General features: G+C 35.2%; 1 protein-coding gene across 1 annotated transcript; it reads left to right on the top strand.

Moving 5' to 3' along the window:
* The first annotated feature begins 2373 nt into the window (after window positions 1-2373).
* Window positions 2374-6839, top strand: LOC120425750 (battenin). The gene is made up of 5 exons (XM_039590356.2): window positions 2374-2848; window positions 5475-5641; window positions 5701-5859; window positions 5921-6281; window positions 6343-6839. Exons 1-5 carry the CDS (start codon window positions 2636-2638, stop codon window positions 6769-6771), a joined length of 1329 nt encoding a protein of 442 aa, XP_039446290.1. The 5' UTR covers window positions 2374-2635; the 3' UTR covers window positions 6772-6839.
* Window positions 6840-18881: the final 12042 nt, after the last annotated feature.

Here is an 18881-nt window from a genome sequence, read left to right as displayed (position 1 = left end):
GAATTTAAATTTGCAGAATTTTACACACTAAGGATTTCAGAGTTTTTAAATTTCAGAATTCAAGAATTTTAGAATTTAAGAATTTTAGAATTTAAGAATTTTAGAATTTTAGAATTTTAGAATTTTAGAATTTTAGAATTTTAGAATTTTAGTTGGTTTGTTAGGGTTTTGGTGTTTTGGTATTTTGTTTGAGTGTTTGTTTGTGTTGTTTTTTAGGGGTTGTGTGGTGGGGGGTGGTGTGTGTGGGGGGTTGTGGTTTGGGGTTGTTTGGGGTTTGGTGTTGTTTGGGTTGTTGGTTGTTGTGGGTGGGGTGGTTGGTGGGGTGGGGTTGTTGGGTGGGTTGGTGGGTTGTTGTTTGGGTTGGTGGGGTGAGGGGTGATTGGGGGTGTTTGGTGGGTGTGGGTGGTTGAGGTTTGTGGGTGGGTGTTGTTATGTGAGGAAGTTGGTATGGAGTTGGGTTGGGTATTTGGGGTGGGGTTGGGGGGGTTGGATTGGGTGGGGGGGGTTGGGGGGATTGGGTTTTGGATTGGGGGTGGGTTTTGGGGGTTGTTGGGGTATTTATTTAGGGGGGGTTGATTTATTTTTTGGGGATTTGGGGTGGGTTATGATTTGAGTGGTTAATTGTGAGTTTTGAAGTTGGATGTGAATTGGGGTTAGATGTGATTAATAGATAATTTTTTTTGGGTGTGGGGGATGGGGAGGGTGGGTGGAATGTTTTGGGTGGAGTAGTATAAACGAAATTATCGTTTATGGATATTAGTAAGGAACGACCCCCAGATGGCATTACAACTAAATATTTGCGCGCCACGCCTCTGACGAGACAGGAGAAACCGGGACCGACGTTTTACTTCACCATCCGATAGAAGCTCAGTGGATAAGGCGGGAATCGAACCCGCGTCTCATAGCAATATCGGGATCGGCAGCCGAAGCCGCTACCCCTGCGCCACGAGACCCACGACCCCATTTTAGTCAAATTTGAGTTGTTGATTGCCTATTAAAAAATAAAATGCATTTTTTCAATATTGCATCACCGCCATTTTGGCCGCCATCTTGGATTTAAAAATTCTAAATCATTTTAGCGTAGTTTAGGGGTCATACCTAAGCTCGACAATCAAAAATTAGACAAAGAATTTTTTTTCCGAGGCTTTCGGATAATCGAGTCTGGACTGTAATTTAAAAAATAAAGAAGGTTTTTTGAATTTCTAAATTAAAAAAATAATTTAAAGGTTTTCAAATTCCAGAATCATTAGAACTGTCTTTTAAACTTATAGAATGTCAAAATTTAAGAATTTTAGTAGCTTAATATTTTGATGTTTAAAATTTTGGAAATGTAGAATTTTTTATTTTTGAATTTTCAATTTAAGAAGTTTTAATTTTAGAGTTTTATATTGCGGATTTCAGAGATTTTTAGACAATCGTGCAATTTGTAGAAAGCTCTCCAACAAAGTGCACACCTCAAACTACAGCAGAAAAAAACTATCCAAGACACACACCCTAGTTTGAAACTGTTCTAAAGTGGTCGAAAGGAACAAAGCTCAGTCGAAGGGTAGGATTTCAAGTGTGCAAATATGAGCAGATATTATTTGCAAGGGTGGAGAATTTGGTGCAAATTTTGCAATAATTTGAACTCGGTAAATTTGGGAATTTCATAATTTTTAGAATTTTAAAATTTTAGAGTTCATGAATTTAAGGTTTTAGAATCTCAGAATTTTAGATTAAAATAAAATGAAGGTTAACGATACTTCCGTGCTCATTACTAGCTTTCGATAAAATTGTTTCCCTGTCAAAAATGTTGCCTGGACCAGCCTAGGAATAAGTTATTTAGTTGAAAAGCAAGAAAGAGCAGAAACATTTCGAGTAATTTTAGCATGTATTTGCTAGATTTTGGTAAGTATGCGTTTAAATTGAGATTGATTTCGAATCTAACTATCCACTAACCTCGACTCCTACGCAGCCTGATTAGCTTAAATTCGTCCAATATCTCAACCATGTTTTTACGACCTCATCACGCGACTCTTTTGCCAATTCAATGGAATCAACCAATCCACAGGTGTGTACACAAAAGATAACTCACCGTCATCATCATTATCTTTCACACCAAAACACTCACTAAACAACACACCTCAAACTTAAGCCAGGTTACGCTAAGTAGCAGCCATTAAATGAGCAGTTTCGCTCACCAACACCACTTCGTTACACGTTGAACCGGACGCTTAAAAGTGCATTTTTGCTTCTACAGTTCGACCCCAGTCGTCGATGTCTTCTTCGTCGATGCTGGCCAAAAATGGGGGCCCTCCACCACTTTTTCTTGCGCGCGCGCGTAGTCTTTCGCGTCCAAATTGCTGATAATGGTACAATTAAACCAGCATGGCTTGGCTAGTTGGTTCGGTTCGTCAGCTGCTATAGCCACTCTGATTACAACACAATGAATGGAAAGTGTTTGTGGTGCACACACAAAGTAGTAGTCCACTTCGGTTCAGTTAAGCCGTTGCGGTTGAACGAGCAAGACGTTCAGCGACAAAGTCCGGTCTAGCAGGCCTGGAGCAGATGAGATGTCAATAGCTTGTCTGCGCACTGATTAACGGATTTGTGGAAGGCAGCAACTCCGGCGTCAAGTTCAAGTTCAGCATCCAAGATGGCCACGACGTCGACGGAAGACGAGCGATCACTGCGTGAGGATCGCGAAGCCCCTCGCGATCGAGGCCTGTGGCGGGATCTAGTAGCCTACTGGATTTTGGGTCTTTGTAACAACTATGGTTACGTGGTCATGCTAACGGCCGCGCATGACATTCTGAAGGAGCTCGGAGGCGGGGACCACGGCGATGACGGCAAGTCGATGATGATGCTGGTGAGTGTTGGAAGAAGAGCTGTGTTCTGATTTTCGTGAAGGTCGCGCGCGTTGCGCGCAGCATGCTTTGTTTGCTGCGCCGGCAGCTGATCAAAACAACCGGTGAGCAACGCTCGTCGCGGTAGGCCTTGGTGCGTTCTCGAAGCGATCGGTTGCTTTGATTTTCGCGGTTTTCGAAGTGACCTTTGGCCACGTTTGGTGATCTAATGTGGAACCATGATAACGGGGTAGCAGCCTTGGCTAATGCAAATGTTCTGGTGGTTCAACTCATAATTCTTATCGCAATGTGTTCGACGTGGAGTACATGTTACGGTAGTTACAAGTGACTACCAATCACCTTATCACGAGTGGGCGAGTGATATCGGTTGTATTGTTTGGACTTAATTGGGCTTACCACCGACTCCGATTGGCGGTGTTGTGAGCACCTGAAAAAAAAATCAACTCGGGGGGTTGTTTATCTTGTTATGACAAGTTTCAGCTCGATAGATTTACTGAAATCTCTGGTAGTGGAAGTTAATTACAGTGGAGTCTCTCGTTGTCGATTTTGAAAGGACCGTCGAGAGCTGGAGGTATCAAATTATAGAACGATAAATCAAAGCATGCTTCTTGAAGGGACTGCAAAATTTATTGACAACTGGAGCAATTTGATATCGATAAGATCGAGAGCCGTGGGTCTCGTGGCGCAGGGGTAGCGGCTTCGGCTGCCGATCCCGATGATGCTATGAGACGCGGGTTCGATTCCCGCCTTATCCACTGAGCTTCTATCGGATGGTGAAGTAAAACGTCGGTCCCGGTTTCTCCTGTCTCGTCAGAGGCGCTGGAGCAGAAATCCCACGTTAGAGGAAGGCCATGCCCCGGGGGGCGTAGTGCCAATAGTTTCGTTTTTTTTCGTTTTTTTTAAGATCGAGAGCCGACTGTATCTTTAAATATAAATAACAAGCTAAACCCGACAAACTACGTCTTGTCTTTATTTTGTTACTTGACGTTTTCAGCTAGTTTGCTTTTACAGCCTCCTGTGATCAAAATTTGATTTCACGCAACTTTTCCCATACAATCTGCAGATTTTCCGGAATCGGTTCCAGAGTGGCCAAATTGTCACTTTTTGGCGTAACAACCTTCCTTGGACTTATACGAACCCAACGCAACAAAGAGCACCTTTTTTATATATAAGACTTGAAATTTATAAGAATGTCCGAAAACTAAGTTTGTAAGTAGAAGGAATCAACAGTGCACAAATCAACTGTCAAACATTTTACACGGTTGCAAAAAGTTAAGAAGATTTTGTGTAAGTCCGAATCAAATTGAGCAAAACAATGTGAGAGGACCAAAAACAAAGTGCTCGTAAATTATTTTTATAACTGTAGACATTGTCGAAGGTTATTCAAAGTTAATGAAATATCCCTTGAAAAATCCCCTATAACACGTTCACGTGACAATTCAACGTTTCGATCACGCGCTGCGCCTACTGTGATGACCAAGTCGGCTGCTTTTGTATCATTAAACTCGGGTACCCTAAGCTGTGTAATCCCCAATGGCGTAACATCGCGAGTAACTGACCGGCTTCAAGTTTGTTTACTATGTTCGTTCGATTAGTTCACCCCGCTCAGAGAGACGTTGCATTCTTTCCTTTCATTCATCAGCCATAAGCGAGTATCAACGAGTACCAATTGATGGTAATCAAATGCACGTAAACGTAAACAATTCCGCAACGTGCTCGCCCGAACGTGGTTGTGGTCTTCCTTCGGCCTAGATTTGGCGACCCAAAGGTCGCACGTTCTTCAAATTCAAGGGTTTCGAACGAATTTGCACAGCCGGACCACGTTCACGAAGTTAGAATGGCGCTTGTCGAATTCGTCAATTTTTGATTACTTTTTATTGCGTCCACGTCTGGCGGACTTCAGGAACCATTTTCCTTATCGGAACGCAGCTGATAATCGAGGCTGTTAAGTCCAAAGATTGGCATTTCAATTGGGCAGGGGGCACAATTCGGTTGTCTCCAAGCGATTAGATAAAGGTAGAATTGTCATCCGATTTGGCGCGGTATTTTGCCTGAAATAAAATCGCAGAAATAGACAAGCGTGTAGGTGCAGCCCGCTGAGAAGGTTGTTCATTAGGATCAAAATGAAATTAAACCGCCTCGCTATCATCATCATGTGCCCGGATTAAATTGCCACTGGCCGCAACAGCATGCACTCTGCCATTTCGTCTCCGGTTGACGCACATTGCAAAAGGGTGTATTTGTTTGGAAATTTTGAGAGAGTCCACTCATAAATATGCTTAAAAATTGATTTTCCAATTATTTTACAACAAGCGTGTTACTTTGACACCTGTCAGTTGAGCCCTTTGGAAACGCTGGGTCACGTCAACCAGGTGGAAACCACTGCCGCAGGTTCACAAAGAGCCGGCCTACCATTGCAGTGGTCAGAGTCCATCGAGAAGCTCGCGGCTTACTTTGATGCAATTTAAATTAGCATGGCCTACGCTGTTTTCGCGTGCACCGCACGTGTGTCCACCGCCGTGTAGGTTGAGGGAGGCTATTTTAAGTGCCGAGGGGTTTAACCTGCTTAACTGAAACCGCAGGATTCGCGATTCGCTGCAACAATGTCCGCTCTCTCTCTATTTACAGGATCCGTTCGCGGGAAATTCCACCCTTCTGCGAAGCGGTGACCCGGCTGCGTTCGCGTACGAGAAGCGACCCTGCAACAAACTGTCCACCGGAGCGATTCTGCTGGCGGACATCTTGCCGGCACTTAGCATCAAGTTGGTCGCGTCGTTCCTCCCGCTCTGGAAACAGTGAGTTCAAGTTTGCTTAAGGGGTACGTTCACGACTTCTAACGGCATCTTTATTTTAGCGTTCGAGTTGCGGGTTGCGTTTCGCTGGCCGCGGCTGGCTTTCTGCTGGTGGCCTTTGCAACCTCCGACTGGGTTCTGTTCCTGGGTGTCATCTGTACGTCTTTCAGTTCCGGATTGGGCGAAGCCACGTTCCTGGCGTACGCCAGCTACTTCAACAAGTAAGTGTTTGAATGTCCTGTGGTAACCTTTTGAAGAGTCAATTGACGGGTGCACTTACAGAAACGTCATCTCCACGTGGTCCTCGGGAACGGGTGGCGCTGGAGTAATTGGATCTTTGTCCTATACTGGGCTGACTGCGGCCGGGCTGTCGCCGAAGGCAACGATGCTGGTCATGCTGGTTGTACCGGCGTTGGAAGCTTGCTCGTTTTGGGTTCTGCTACGTCACAAAGACACCAGCAAAGATGCGCTGGTGGAGACCGCTGACAGTGCTAAGCAAGCTATCGACTACAGTACCCTGCCGGAAGATGAACGACCGCTGGAGAATTGGCGCCAGAAGCTGGGCTACATCCCGTCGCTGTTTATCTTCATGATTCCGTTGATTTTGGTGTATCTGTTTGAGTATTTCATCAACCAGGGAATGGTAGGGCGCGTTCACAGAGCATCTGTCAAAACTTCACTACACTCTAAATGTTTCCTTCCAGTTTGAGCTCGTCTACTTCCCGGGCATTTCGCTATCCCAATCGGAGCAGTACCGCTGGTACCAGGTCCTCTACCAGGTCGGAGTGTTCATCTCGCGATCCTCCGTCAACATCGTCCACTTCCGGCACGTCTGGGTGATGGCCCTGCTGCAGTTCATCAACATGGTCTTCTTCATCTTCGAGGCGATCTACATGTTCACGCCCTCGATTTGGATCATCTTCGTGCTGATCCTGTGGGAGGGCCTCCTGGGTGGTGGCGGTTACGTCAACACGTTCTACCGGATGCAGATCGAGGTGCCGGAAGCGCGGCGCGAGTACGCCATGATGATCACGTCGATTTCGGACTCGGTCGGAATTGCGCTCGCCGGTATTGCCTCGATTCCGTCGCACAACGCCATCTGTGATCTGCCGGTGCCGGCGCGGTTACAGTGAGGTTAAGTTATTGTTGTTTTATTTACTAGGCGATTTTATCGCACAAATTTTAATAAAAGTAAAAAATGTAATTCGGCAGTTGTTCATCCTTTTTCCCCTTTCGCCATTAAAAGTTCTGATTTTAAACAACCTCGTCACACAATGCAGCCACCATCATCACTGATAAGTGAGTGAGGGCTTAGTATTGTTAGGTTTCGGCGTGATATTGGGTAAAGGAAAGAGTACTTGTTCCGTTCGAGGTGTAAAGAGAAGTGATCGAGCTTCTGCTCGGTTTTTATTGCTAAGGCAAAACTGTTCGGTGCGTTACATAGTATTTTGTTAGTGTGCGTGACAACGCCTAAGCGTTAGGGCAGTACACCTCAATCACGTCGTGTAGTAATTGTACAGGACCAGATGAATTGAAGACCCAAACTGAAGGTAACAGGGGGAGGGGCGGAGTACCCCAAAATTAGGTTGATATTATGCAAATTGCGGAGGGTTTTGGCAAGTGTTTGTCCAAGCTGTTTTGGGGCAGCTACTGATGCTGAGAAATGGTGACAATTGTTGGAAAATGGAACGGATGTCCGGGCGACGTCCCGGGAAATCGTGCCAAATATTTGCTGGAAATCGTGTTTGCTTGAACGGGTGTCAACAATGTTTCGAAGTAAAAATAGCAGTAAATTTGCAAACGTCAAGTATACAAGATACAAATTAGAAAAATACTTGTATTCCTACCTGAGCCCCCACGCTGAGAAATAAGGCAAATTTGAATCAACAAAACATTATGTAGAATTCAAAAAATTCTAGAAATTTCAAAAATTCAACAAAAAAACTAGAATTAAAAAAAATCCAGAAGTTAAAGAATAAATCCAATTAAAGAAATTGTAAAAGTTTATCAAACTTGAGAAATTAAAAAAAAAGAAATTTATGAAATAAGAAAAAAATCAAGAAATTAACAAAAACTACAGAATATTACAAAACAAAATTAAGTAATTTAAAAATTTACAAAAAAACACGAAATTAAAAAATTAACAAATTCAACAAAACCATAAAAAATTAAGCAATCAAGAAATTCAAAAAAATTAGAAATTTCAAAAATCTCAGAAAATTAAGATATTTTACAAAATCGTAAAAATAAAGAAATTTAAGAAGATCAAAATTTTTTACAATTTCAAAAAATTTAAGAAATCCAACAATTCAAGAAATTCAAGATGTTCAAGAAATTGAAAGGATTCAAAAAATACAAATAATCAACTATTTAAAAAAAAACAAGAAACTCAAAAAATTCAAAAATCAAAAAAAAAAAAAATTAAGATAATTAAAAAAAATCTATACATTAATAAAATTAGTAAAATCAATAAAATCAATAAAATCAATAAAATCAATAAAATCAATAAAATCAATAAAATCAATAAAATCAATAAAATCAATAAAATCAATAAAATCAATAAAATCAATAAAATCAATAAAATCAATAAAATCAATAAAATCAATAAAATCAATAAAATCAATAAAATCAATAAAATTAATAAAATTAATAAAATCAATAAAATCAATAAAATCAATAAAATCAATAAAATTAATAAAATCAGTAAAATCAATAAAATCAATAAAATCAATAAAATCAATAAAATCAATAAAATCAATAAAATCAATAAAATCAATAAAATCAATAAAATCAATAAAATCAATAAAATCAATAAAATCAATAAAATCAATAAAATCAATGAAATCAATGAAATCAATAAAATCAATAAAATCAATAAAATCAATAAAATCAATAAAATCAATAAAATCGATAAAATCGATAAAATCATAAAATCAATAAAATCAATAAAATCAATAAAATCAATGAAATCAATAAAATCAATAAAATCAATAAAATCAATAAAATCAATAAAATCAATAAAATCAATAAAATCAATAAAATCAATAAAATCAATAAAATCAATAAAATCAATAAAATCAATAAGATCAATAAAATCAATAAAATCAATATAGTCAATAAGATAAAAAAAAAATCAATAAAATTAATAAAATCAATAACAATAAAATCAATAAAATCAATATAATCAATAAAATTAGTAAAATCAAAATAATCAAAAAAAAAAAATCAACAAAAAATTAAAAAAAAACCAATAAAATCCTTAAATCAAAAAAAATAACAAATTCAAAATAATCAAGAAAATGTGGAACATCAATAAAATAAAGAAAATCAATAAATTTGAGGAATTGAAGAAATTCAAGGAACACAAAGAATAGAAAAATTGAAGAATATCAAGAAATCGACAAAATTCCAGAAACAAAAAAATAAGAAACATAGAAAAATTGAAACAAATATCAAGAAATTGAAGAAATTCAAAAAAATAAGAAATTTTCGAAATTCAAGAATTTCTAAAAAAACAACATATTTTAAAAATTCAAAAGTTTTTATAATATCAAAAATTTGAAGAAAATCCTCCAAAATTATCATCATCAATTTTTAGGTGTCTAAACAAAACTTTCTCGTAAAACGTGGTAACGTGTTTACTCTTCGCGATCTTCCTCGCGACTATGTCGGCGCGCCGTTTTCAACTGTCAAAGTTGGCAGCGCCATTTCTGTCAGCGGCCCAGGGCTGGGGTGGCGCAAATTTGGGTAAAAAACTTCGGCTTGAGCCGAACAAACACTTTAATCGAAACCCACTCACAATCAATGTTTTTTTTTTGTTACCGTTCGTCATCATTTAGTTCTTCTCTATAAAACTAAATGTTCCATCCTATGAAAAACCCCTCTCTGAAACGAGCAAATACGCGGGAAATCAACTATTATTGAACGTGTTCAGTGCTATTTCCGATTCATTGACGCGTTTGAAAAATAAATATAATTGAATCACATAATGGACATAAATATTGACATATTTGCCGGCTCTGAAAGCCGATCCTATTATGATTGCATGGAAAAAAGCAATTAATTTGCTCGGGAGCATCACTCGTCACTGGTTTCGAGTAGGGTAAACACTTCCAAAGCTGACTGAAGTTCGATACTGTCAACAGTTTAAATCCAAACCCAAACTTAAGTTCAGATGCTCTTGTTTTCCTTCCTACTCCCATCTATGCAGAACACCCACTCTGCTACACCAATCTTCCGCTAATTGCTTTCGAGAGAAATGTTTAATTTGCGTAATAAATTTCCCTACCATGCATTTCAAGTGTCGGGGAATCGGGGAAAGGAAAAAATAAATAAAATAAACATACATTCACTCGGGCAAGTTTATGCCGGGGAGCTTTCCGCATGCCAACGCAGTGCTGTCAAAATCCAACTTGAGTAAGATTACGCAAGCGTGTAAGCTGTATCTGTCAAAACGTTACACGCCGAAATTGAGTTGCTCAAAACGGATTTTTCGACCAAGATTGCTCAGTTGAAGATGGGAACCACTGAACTTTCGTTCAGCCGAAGCTGCAGCTTCCGCTTTCCGACCGGAAAGCCATCCAAACACGTTCCCAGCACAGTTATAGTTCGCAAAGAAGGAAACACAAACATCGCTGGCATGACCCAAGGCAAATATAAATTTCCCGCGCCCGTTTTGATATTCTCGCCATATCTGTTTGTTCTCCGGATATGTTTATTTTGCTTTTTTTTTGCGTCCCGTCGCGAAACCGGATCATCATTTGTTATTATGATGGCGGTGGCGCCTGCCAGAATAGACTTCAGCTGTGCGCCCAAATGGCGGCAAATTTAAGCGCGGAACCGTGAAATTTCGCTCCACCGGACGCAATGTAAATTAAAATTGAATCAAGTGGCTTTAACTTTTGTGTGAACCACTCAATCGAGGCTTGGCACGAGAACACACATTTGTGCCATTTCATAGAAATGCCGAGTTGTTGCTTGGTGGCGGAACGGCGGAACGATTTGGTACACAAAGTTTTTGATCGTATGCTAAATACTCATTTGCATATTTCCACCGTCAACGGTGGAGCACATACGTGTTTCAACATATTTATTGGACTCTGTGAACTCTGTGTAAAATGTTGAAGCACTTGCACATCACTCTGCACACACCGTTGTCGGGAGTGCCATGTTTTATGCATAGTTTCAGGCGAGCTTTTTTAGCGTTCACTGAGTTTTGGAGTACCACTTTTTTGTGTGTGTGCACTCTCAAAATAGTTGGTGCAGCTCTGTTGAAAAGCATTTCGCTGAAATTAATTCGGATTGTACAGTTTAGGCGATTTGATTGGAGAGTAGAATGCGATTTGTTAAATTGGAATTCAATGACTTTGATTAAATTAAAAAGCATTACCCATTTTTGTACATTTTGAGTCCACGCTTGACTAATTTTCAACAAGAGTGTTTAAAGTGACAACTCATTGAAGACATGAAAATACTCAATTTTCCCCAAAGTAAACTTCACTTTTTTTTCAAAAGCTTCATTTCCATTCAAACCGAAATGCTAATCGATAAACATTGTTCGCTTAGAGCCTTTTTGTAAACCATCCCTCCTCGCACCAAACAGGCTACCGACAGCAATAAATCATTCCACAAAAGCCTGTAGATTCAATCACATGTCTCGCAGCAGAGGCTTTGTCGCCATCTTTTGTCGTTTCGTGCTGCTGCTCCTTAATGTAAAACGAATCCCCACACGTGTGCGCAGCTCCTTTTTCCCCGTTATCCATCTTTCAAAAGGGCGTATCGACGAAACCAGGAGACGAAAAAAAGAGCACAAAAGCAAAGAAATTAACATAATACACCCATAACCTCACTCACGTGAGGCTCGTTTTTTCTTCAAATGTCAAACAACTGCCCGAGTGTGTGTGTGTTTGTAGCGCAGTTTGCCTACCTTGCAGGCGAGGAGTGCTTTTTTAGAGTAAAATTTAACATCTCCATTGTCAAGGGGGCGTGTGTGCGCGCTCATTTTTGCATTATAGGTTAACTCACCCCTAAGGGGGAAGTCCCGGAGCTTTTTGGATGAGTAAACTCCCGTCACCGACGAGGACGACAACGAAGTCGCCGAGGAGAAGAATATGCTTCCAGCAGTATAGCTCTGGGATGCTTTTGATGCGATGATTATGATGGCTTGGAAGAATGGTTGGGAAAATAGCATGTGCTCTACATTAGAGCGATTTTTTTCCTCCTTCTTTCTTTTTATTAAATTGGCTTGGCACAAAGGAATTTACATTTTCACTGAAGCTTTTTTTGGGTGGAAAGTCGTTTCGCTATTCGGTGGTTCTTTTATTATCGCTAGAAATTGAGCAGTCGCCTGCAGGTATGCTGTGATGAATAAGAATGTATACATTATATCGTTCAATGTTGTCAAATTCGACAACAAAGAGTTATCGGATTTGCTTACAGGATTTCTATCCGTGTACATTTCAGAATAGGATATTTTAACCATTAGTGGACCCCCTAGTAGAGCCGACGAGCATTTTTCACAATTTTTCAATATTTTAAGCACTATTTCATAACCCTTTGTACAAAACAATGAAAAGTGAAGTTTTTTGAATAATTCTGACTGTTTGTTTTAGAGGTGGGCAAAACAACTAACTAAACTCACTAAAAAGAGCGAAAGAACCATGGCTCACAAAAAAAGAGCCGCGGTTCTTTTTGAAACACCGGTATTTTGAAAGAACCGTTCCAAGATGGAATGATTTTTAAACTTTTGTCTATTTTAAAGTTTATAAATATCTTTAATTGAATTTCCAACAAATTGTAGCATGAAATTTGTTTTTGAGGTTTGATAATGTAATTTCAAATTTTTAATGCATATAAATTATGTCAAATTTGTCACAATTATGTACATGGTGAACTTCAAAAGTGAATGATTTTCTAAACAAAAAAAACTTTTCATTGCACCACCGATCGGAAGATACATTAACACTCCTCCGTCCAAGGCGGAAAAAAAGTTGGAACGCTAACTTCAACTCGCTGGTTCTCAGCCAAAACTCAACCAATCTGGATGATTCCTTTTTCCAGAGATTTGTACGGATCTCCAGATGAGCCTAGAACTTTGCAGATCTCGATTTGATCAATCCTCTAATAACTACGACTAAATTAGTCGGAGCAACTTTTTTCCGCGTGTATTTCCGAAAAGCGACTCAAGCGGGAACATTTTTGCTACGCTGCAAAAACACAATAACTTTGCTAAAATGTTAGCAAAACCCATAAAATTATATATCAAAATTTCCGTTATGATCTCAGGATTATGATAAGCTTCTCAAATTTCCATTAGTCTCACAAAAAAATTCACAAAACTACGTAAAACTACAGAAAAAATAAAAATGCCTCATTTTATGACTAGAACTTTATAGTAAAATCATTGATTTCATTGATTTTTATATGAAAATGTTTCAAATGATCTAAATTATATGTTTCAGAATCATTCTGAGTGTGTTTTTTCCTGAATACTACAAAATTTTACCAAAACTACGTAAAATACAGAAAATTTGATACTTTCCTTTAGAACTTTATTTGCTTCATGATAAAATCATTGATTTATTTTATGAAAATGTTTCAAATGATCTAAATTACAAGTTTCCGAATTATTCTGAGTGTGATTCTTACTGAGTACTACAAAATTTTATCAAAACTACGTAAAATACAGAAAATTTGATACATTCCTTTAGAACTTTATTTGCTTCATTGATTTATTTTATGAAAATGTTTCAAATAATCTAAATAACAAGTTTCCGAATTATTCTGAGTGTGATTCTTACTGAGTACTACAAAATTTTACCAAAACTACGTAAAATACAGAAAATTTGATACTTTCCTTTAGAACTTTATTTGCTTCATGATAAAATCATTGATTTATTTTATGAAAATGTTTCAAATGATCTTAATTAAAAGTTTTCGAATTATTCTGAGTGTGATTCTTCCTGAGTACTACAAAATTTTTCCAAAACTACGTAAAATACAGAAAATTTGATACATTCCTTTAGAACTTTATTTGCTTCATGATAAAATCATTGATTTATTTTATAAAAATGTTTCAAATGATCTAAATTACAAGTTTCCGAATTATTCTGAGTGTGATTCTTCCTGAATACTAAACAATTCTACCAAAACTACGTAAAATACAGAAAATTTGATATTTTCCTTTAGAACTTTATTTGCTTCATGATAAAATCATTAATTTATTTTATGAAAATGTTTCAAATGATCTAAATTACAAGTTTCCGAATTATTCTGAGTGTGATTCTTCCTGAATACTAAAAAATTCTACCAAAACTACGTAAAATACAGAAAATTTGATACTTTCCTTTAGAACTTTATTTGCTTCATGATAAAATCATTGATTTATTTTATGAAAATGTATCAAATGATCTAAATTACAAGTTTCCGAATTATTCTGAGTGTGATTCTTCCTGAATACTAAAAAATTCTACCAAAACTACGTAAAATACAGAAAATTTGATACTTTCCTTTAGAACTTTATTTGCTTCATGATAAAATCATTGATTTATTTTATGAAAATGTTTCAAATGATCTAAATTACAAGTTTCCGAATTATTCTGAGTGTGATTCTTCCTGAATACTAAAAAATTCTACCAAAACTACGTAAAATACAGAAAATTTGATACTTTCCTTTAGAACTTTATTTGCTTCATGATAAAATCATTGATTTATTTTATGAAAATGTTTCAAATGATCTAAATTACAAGTTTCCGAATTATTCTGAGTGTGATTCTTCCTGAATACTAAAAAATTCTACCAAAACTACGTAAAATACAGAAAATTTGATACTTTCCTTTAGAACTTTATTTGCTTCATGATAAAATCATTGATTTATTTTATGAAAATGTTTCAAATGATCTAAATTACAAGTTTCCGAATTATTCTGAGTGTGATTCTTACTGAGTACTACAAAATTTTACCAAAACTACGTAAAATACAGAAAATTTGATACTTTCCTTTAGAACTTTATTTGCTTGATGATAAAATCATTGATTTAGTTTATGAAAATGTTTCAAATGATCTAAATTACAAGTTTCCGAATTATTCTGAGTGTGATTCTTACTGAGTACTACAAAATTTTACCAAAACTACGTAAAATACAGAAAATTTGATACTTTCCTTTAGAACTTTATTTGCTTCATGATAAAATCATTGATTTATTTTATGAAAATGTTTCAAATGATCTAAATTACAAGTTTCCGAATTATTCTGAGTGTGGTTCTTACTGAGTATTACAAAATTTTACCAAAACTACGTAAAATACAGAAAATTTGATACTTTCCTTTAGAACTTTATTTGCTTGATGATAAAATCATTGATTTAGTTTATGAAAATGTTTCAAATGATCTAAATTACAAGTTTCCGAATTATTCTGAGTGTGATTCTTACTGAGTACTACAAAATTTTACCAAAACTACGTAAAATACAGAAAATTTGATACTTTCCTTTAGAACTTTATTTGCTTGATGATAAAATCATTGATTTATTTTATGAAAATGTTTCAAATGATCTAAATTACAAGTTTCCGAATTATTCTGAGTGTGATTCTTACTGAGTACTACAAAATTTTACCAAAACTACGTAAAATACAGAAAATTTGATACTTTCCTTTAGAACTTTATTTGCTTGATGATAAAATCATTTATTAAGTTTATGAAAATGTTTCAAATGATCTAAATTATAAGTTTCCGAATTATTCTGAGTGTGATTCTTCCTGAATACTAAAAAATTCTACCAAAACTACGTAAAATACAGAAAATTTGATACATTCGTTTAGAACTTTATTTGCTTCATGTTAAAATCATTGATATATTTTATGAAAATGTTTGAAATAATCTAAATTACAAGTTTCCGAATTATTCTGAGTGTGATTCTTCCTGAATACTAAAAAATTCTATCAAAACTACGTAAAATACAGAAAATTTGATACTTTCCTTTAGAACTTTATTTGCTTCATGATAAAATCATTGATTTATTTTATGAAAATGTTTCAAATGATCTAAATTACAAGTTTCCGAATTATTCTGAGTGTGATTCTTCCTGAATACTAAAAAATTCTACCAAAACTACGTAAAATACAGAAAATTTCACAGTTCTGTAAAAAATTCATCTGTTGTAGGAAAATTTGATAAATTTTTTTATGAAAATCTTTCAAAACACCCATGAGCAAGTCACTGAGATTTCGGTCATTTTATTTTTTGTTTTTTTAATCCGGCTGAAACTATTTTGGTGCCTTCGGTATGCCCAAAGAAGCCATTATGCATCATTAGTTCGTTTATATAATTTTTCATACAAATTTGTCAGCTGTCCATACAAAAATGATATTCGAAAATTCAAAAATCTGTATCATTTGATGAAATTTTTTGATTGGTTTGGTATCTTCGGCAAAGTTGTTGGTATGGAAATAGACTACACTGAAAAAAAGTTATACACGGTAAACAAAAATTTGGTGATTTTTAATTTCACTTTTTGTCACTAAAACTTGATTTGCAAAAGACACTATTTTTATTTTTTTTTATTTTCTGATATGTTTTAGAGGACTTCAAATGCCAACTTTTCAGAAATTTACAGAATGGGCAAAAAAAATCTTTGACCGAGTTATAAATTTTATATCAATATAGATTTAAAAAAAAATCGAAACATTCGTCGCAAAAATGTTTCAACTTCATTTATCGATGTAAAATCGAATTTTCAATCTAAAAGTATGTTAGTGATTTTTTTATATAGTGCACCGTTTTCAAGTTATAGTCATTTTTAGGTATCTTTTTTGAAAAGAAGTCGCAGTTGTTCATTTTTAAAATTAGTGCCCATATTTTTGAAAAGCTGAGAAAATTTTCTATATTTTTGAACTTTGTTGATACGACCCTTAGTTGCTGAGATATTGCCATTCAAAGGTTAAAAAACAGGAAAATTCATGTTTTCTAAGTCTCACCCAAACAACCCACCATTTTCTAATGTCGATATCTCAGCAACTAATGGTCCGATTTACAATGTTGGAATATGAAACATTTATGAAATTTTTCGATCTTTTCGAAAAAAATATTTTCAAAAATTTAAAATCAAGACTAACATTTCAAAAGGGTATAATATTGAATGTTAGGCCCTTTTAAAAATATTTTCAGCTTTTCAAAAATATTTTTTTCAAAGGTGGGCAAACATGGGCACTTATTTAAAAAAATGAATAACTGCGACTTTTTTCAAAAAAGTTGCCTAAAAATAGCTTGACTTGAAAACTTGCACTTTATAAAAAAAATCACTGAAGCTCTTTTCGATTGCAAATTCGATTTTACATCGAAAAATGAAGATGAAAGTTTTTTGCGACCAATATTTCGATTTGTTGAAAAAATCTGTATTGATTCAAAAAATCATAGCTCGGTCAAAGATGTTTTGTTCATTCTGGAAATTTCTGAAAAGTTGGCATTTGATATCCTCTAAAACATATCAAAACATAAAAAAAATAAAAATAGTGTTTTTTTTTGCAAATCAAGTTTTAGTGACAAAAAGTGAAATTAAAAATCACCAAATTTTTTTTACCGTGTATCATTTTTTTCAGTGTAGTCCATATCCCTACCTACAACTTTGCCGAAGACACCAAATCGATCAAAAAATTCCTTCTAAAGATACAGATTTTTTAATTTTCACATTTCACATATGATTTTTGTATGGACAGCTGCCAAATTTGTATGGAAAATTAAATGAACGAACCAATGCTGCAAAATTGCTTCTTTGGGCATACCGAAGACACCAAAATAGTTTCAGCCGGATTAAAAAAAGACTGATTCTGTAGAGAACTGCTCCCATACAATAAGCTTCCAAAACAATGCTCTACATTCTAATACCAACATAAAATTATAAAAATTATAAAACTTTCTGTATTTTACGAAGTTTTGGTAATTTATTTTTAGTATTCAGGAAGAAACGCACTGAGAATGATTCAGGAACTTATAATTTAGATCATTTGAAAAAGCATCATGAAATAAATCAATGATTTTACCATGAAGCAAATAAAGTTCTAAAGGAAAGTATCAAATTTTCTGTATTTTACGTAGTTTTGGGAGAATTTTTTAGTATTCAGGAAGAATCACACTCAGAATAATTCGGAAACTTATAATTTAGATCATTTGAAACATTTTCATAAACTAAATCAATGATTTTATCATGAAGCAAATAAAGTTCTAAAGGAAAGTATCAAATTTTCTGTATTTTACGTAGCTTTGGTAAAATTTTGTAGTACTCAGTAAGAATCACACTCAGAATAATTCGGAAACATATAATTTAGATCATTTGAAACATTTTCATAAACTAAATCAATGATTTTATCATGAAGCAAATAAAGTTCTAAAGGAAAGTATCAAATTTTCTGTATTTTACGTAGTTTTTGTAAAATTTTGTAGTACTCAGTAAGAATCACACTCAGAATAATTCGGAAACTTGTAATTTAGATCATTTGAAACATTTTCATAAAATAAATCAATGATTTTATCATGAAGCAAATAAAGTTCTAAAGGAAAGTATCAAATTTTCTGTATTTTACGTAGTTTTGGGAGAATTTTTTAGTATTCAGGAAGAATCACACTCAGAATAATTCGGAAACTTATAATTTAGATCATTTGAAACATTTTCATAAACTAAATCAATGATTTTATCATGAAGCAAATAAAGTTCTAAAGGAAAGTATCAAATTTTCTGTATTTTACGTAGTTTTTGTAAAATTTTGTAGTACTCAGTAAGAATCACACTCAGAATAATTCGGAAACTTGTAATTTAGATCATTTGAAACATTTTCATAAAATAAATCAATGATTTTATCATGAAGCAAATAAAGTTCTAAAGGAATGTATCAAATTTTCTGTATTTTACGTAGTTTTGGTAAAATTTTGTAGTATTCAGGATGAAAACACACTCAGAATGATTCGGAAACTTATAATTTAGATCATTTGAAACATTTTCATAAAATAAATCATTGATTTTATCATGAAGCAAATAAAGTTCTAAAGGAAAATATCAAATTTTCTGTATTTTACGTAGTTTTGATAAAATTTTGTAGTACTCAGTATGAATCAAACTCAGAATAATTCGGAAACTTGTAATTTAGATTATTTGAAACATTTTCATAAAATAAATCAATGATTTTAACATGAAGCAAATAAAGTTCTAAACGAATGTATCAAATTTTCTGTATTTTACGTAGTTTTGGTAGAAT

This window comes from Culex pipiens, chromosome 1, assembly GCF_016801865.2.
Source record: "Culex pipiens pallens isolate TS chromosome 1, TS_CPP_V2, whole genome shotgun sequence".
NCBI lineage: Eukaryota > Metazoa > Arthropoda > Insecta > Diptera > Culicidae > Culex > Culex pipiens.
The sequence above is the reverse complement of the archived record's forward strand: the minus strand, read 5'-3'. Positions and strand labels throughout refer to the sequence as shown.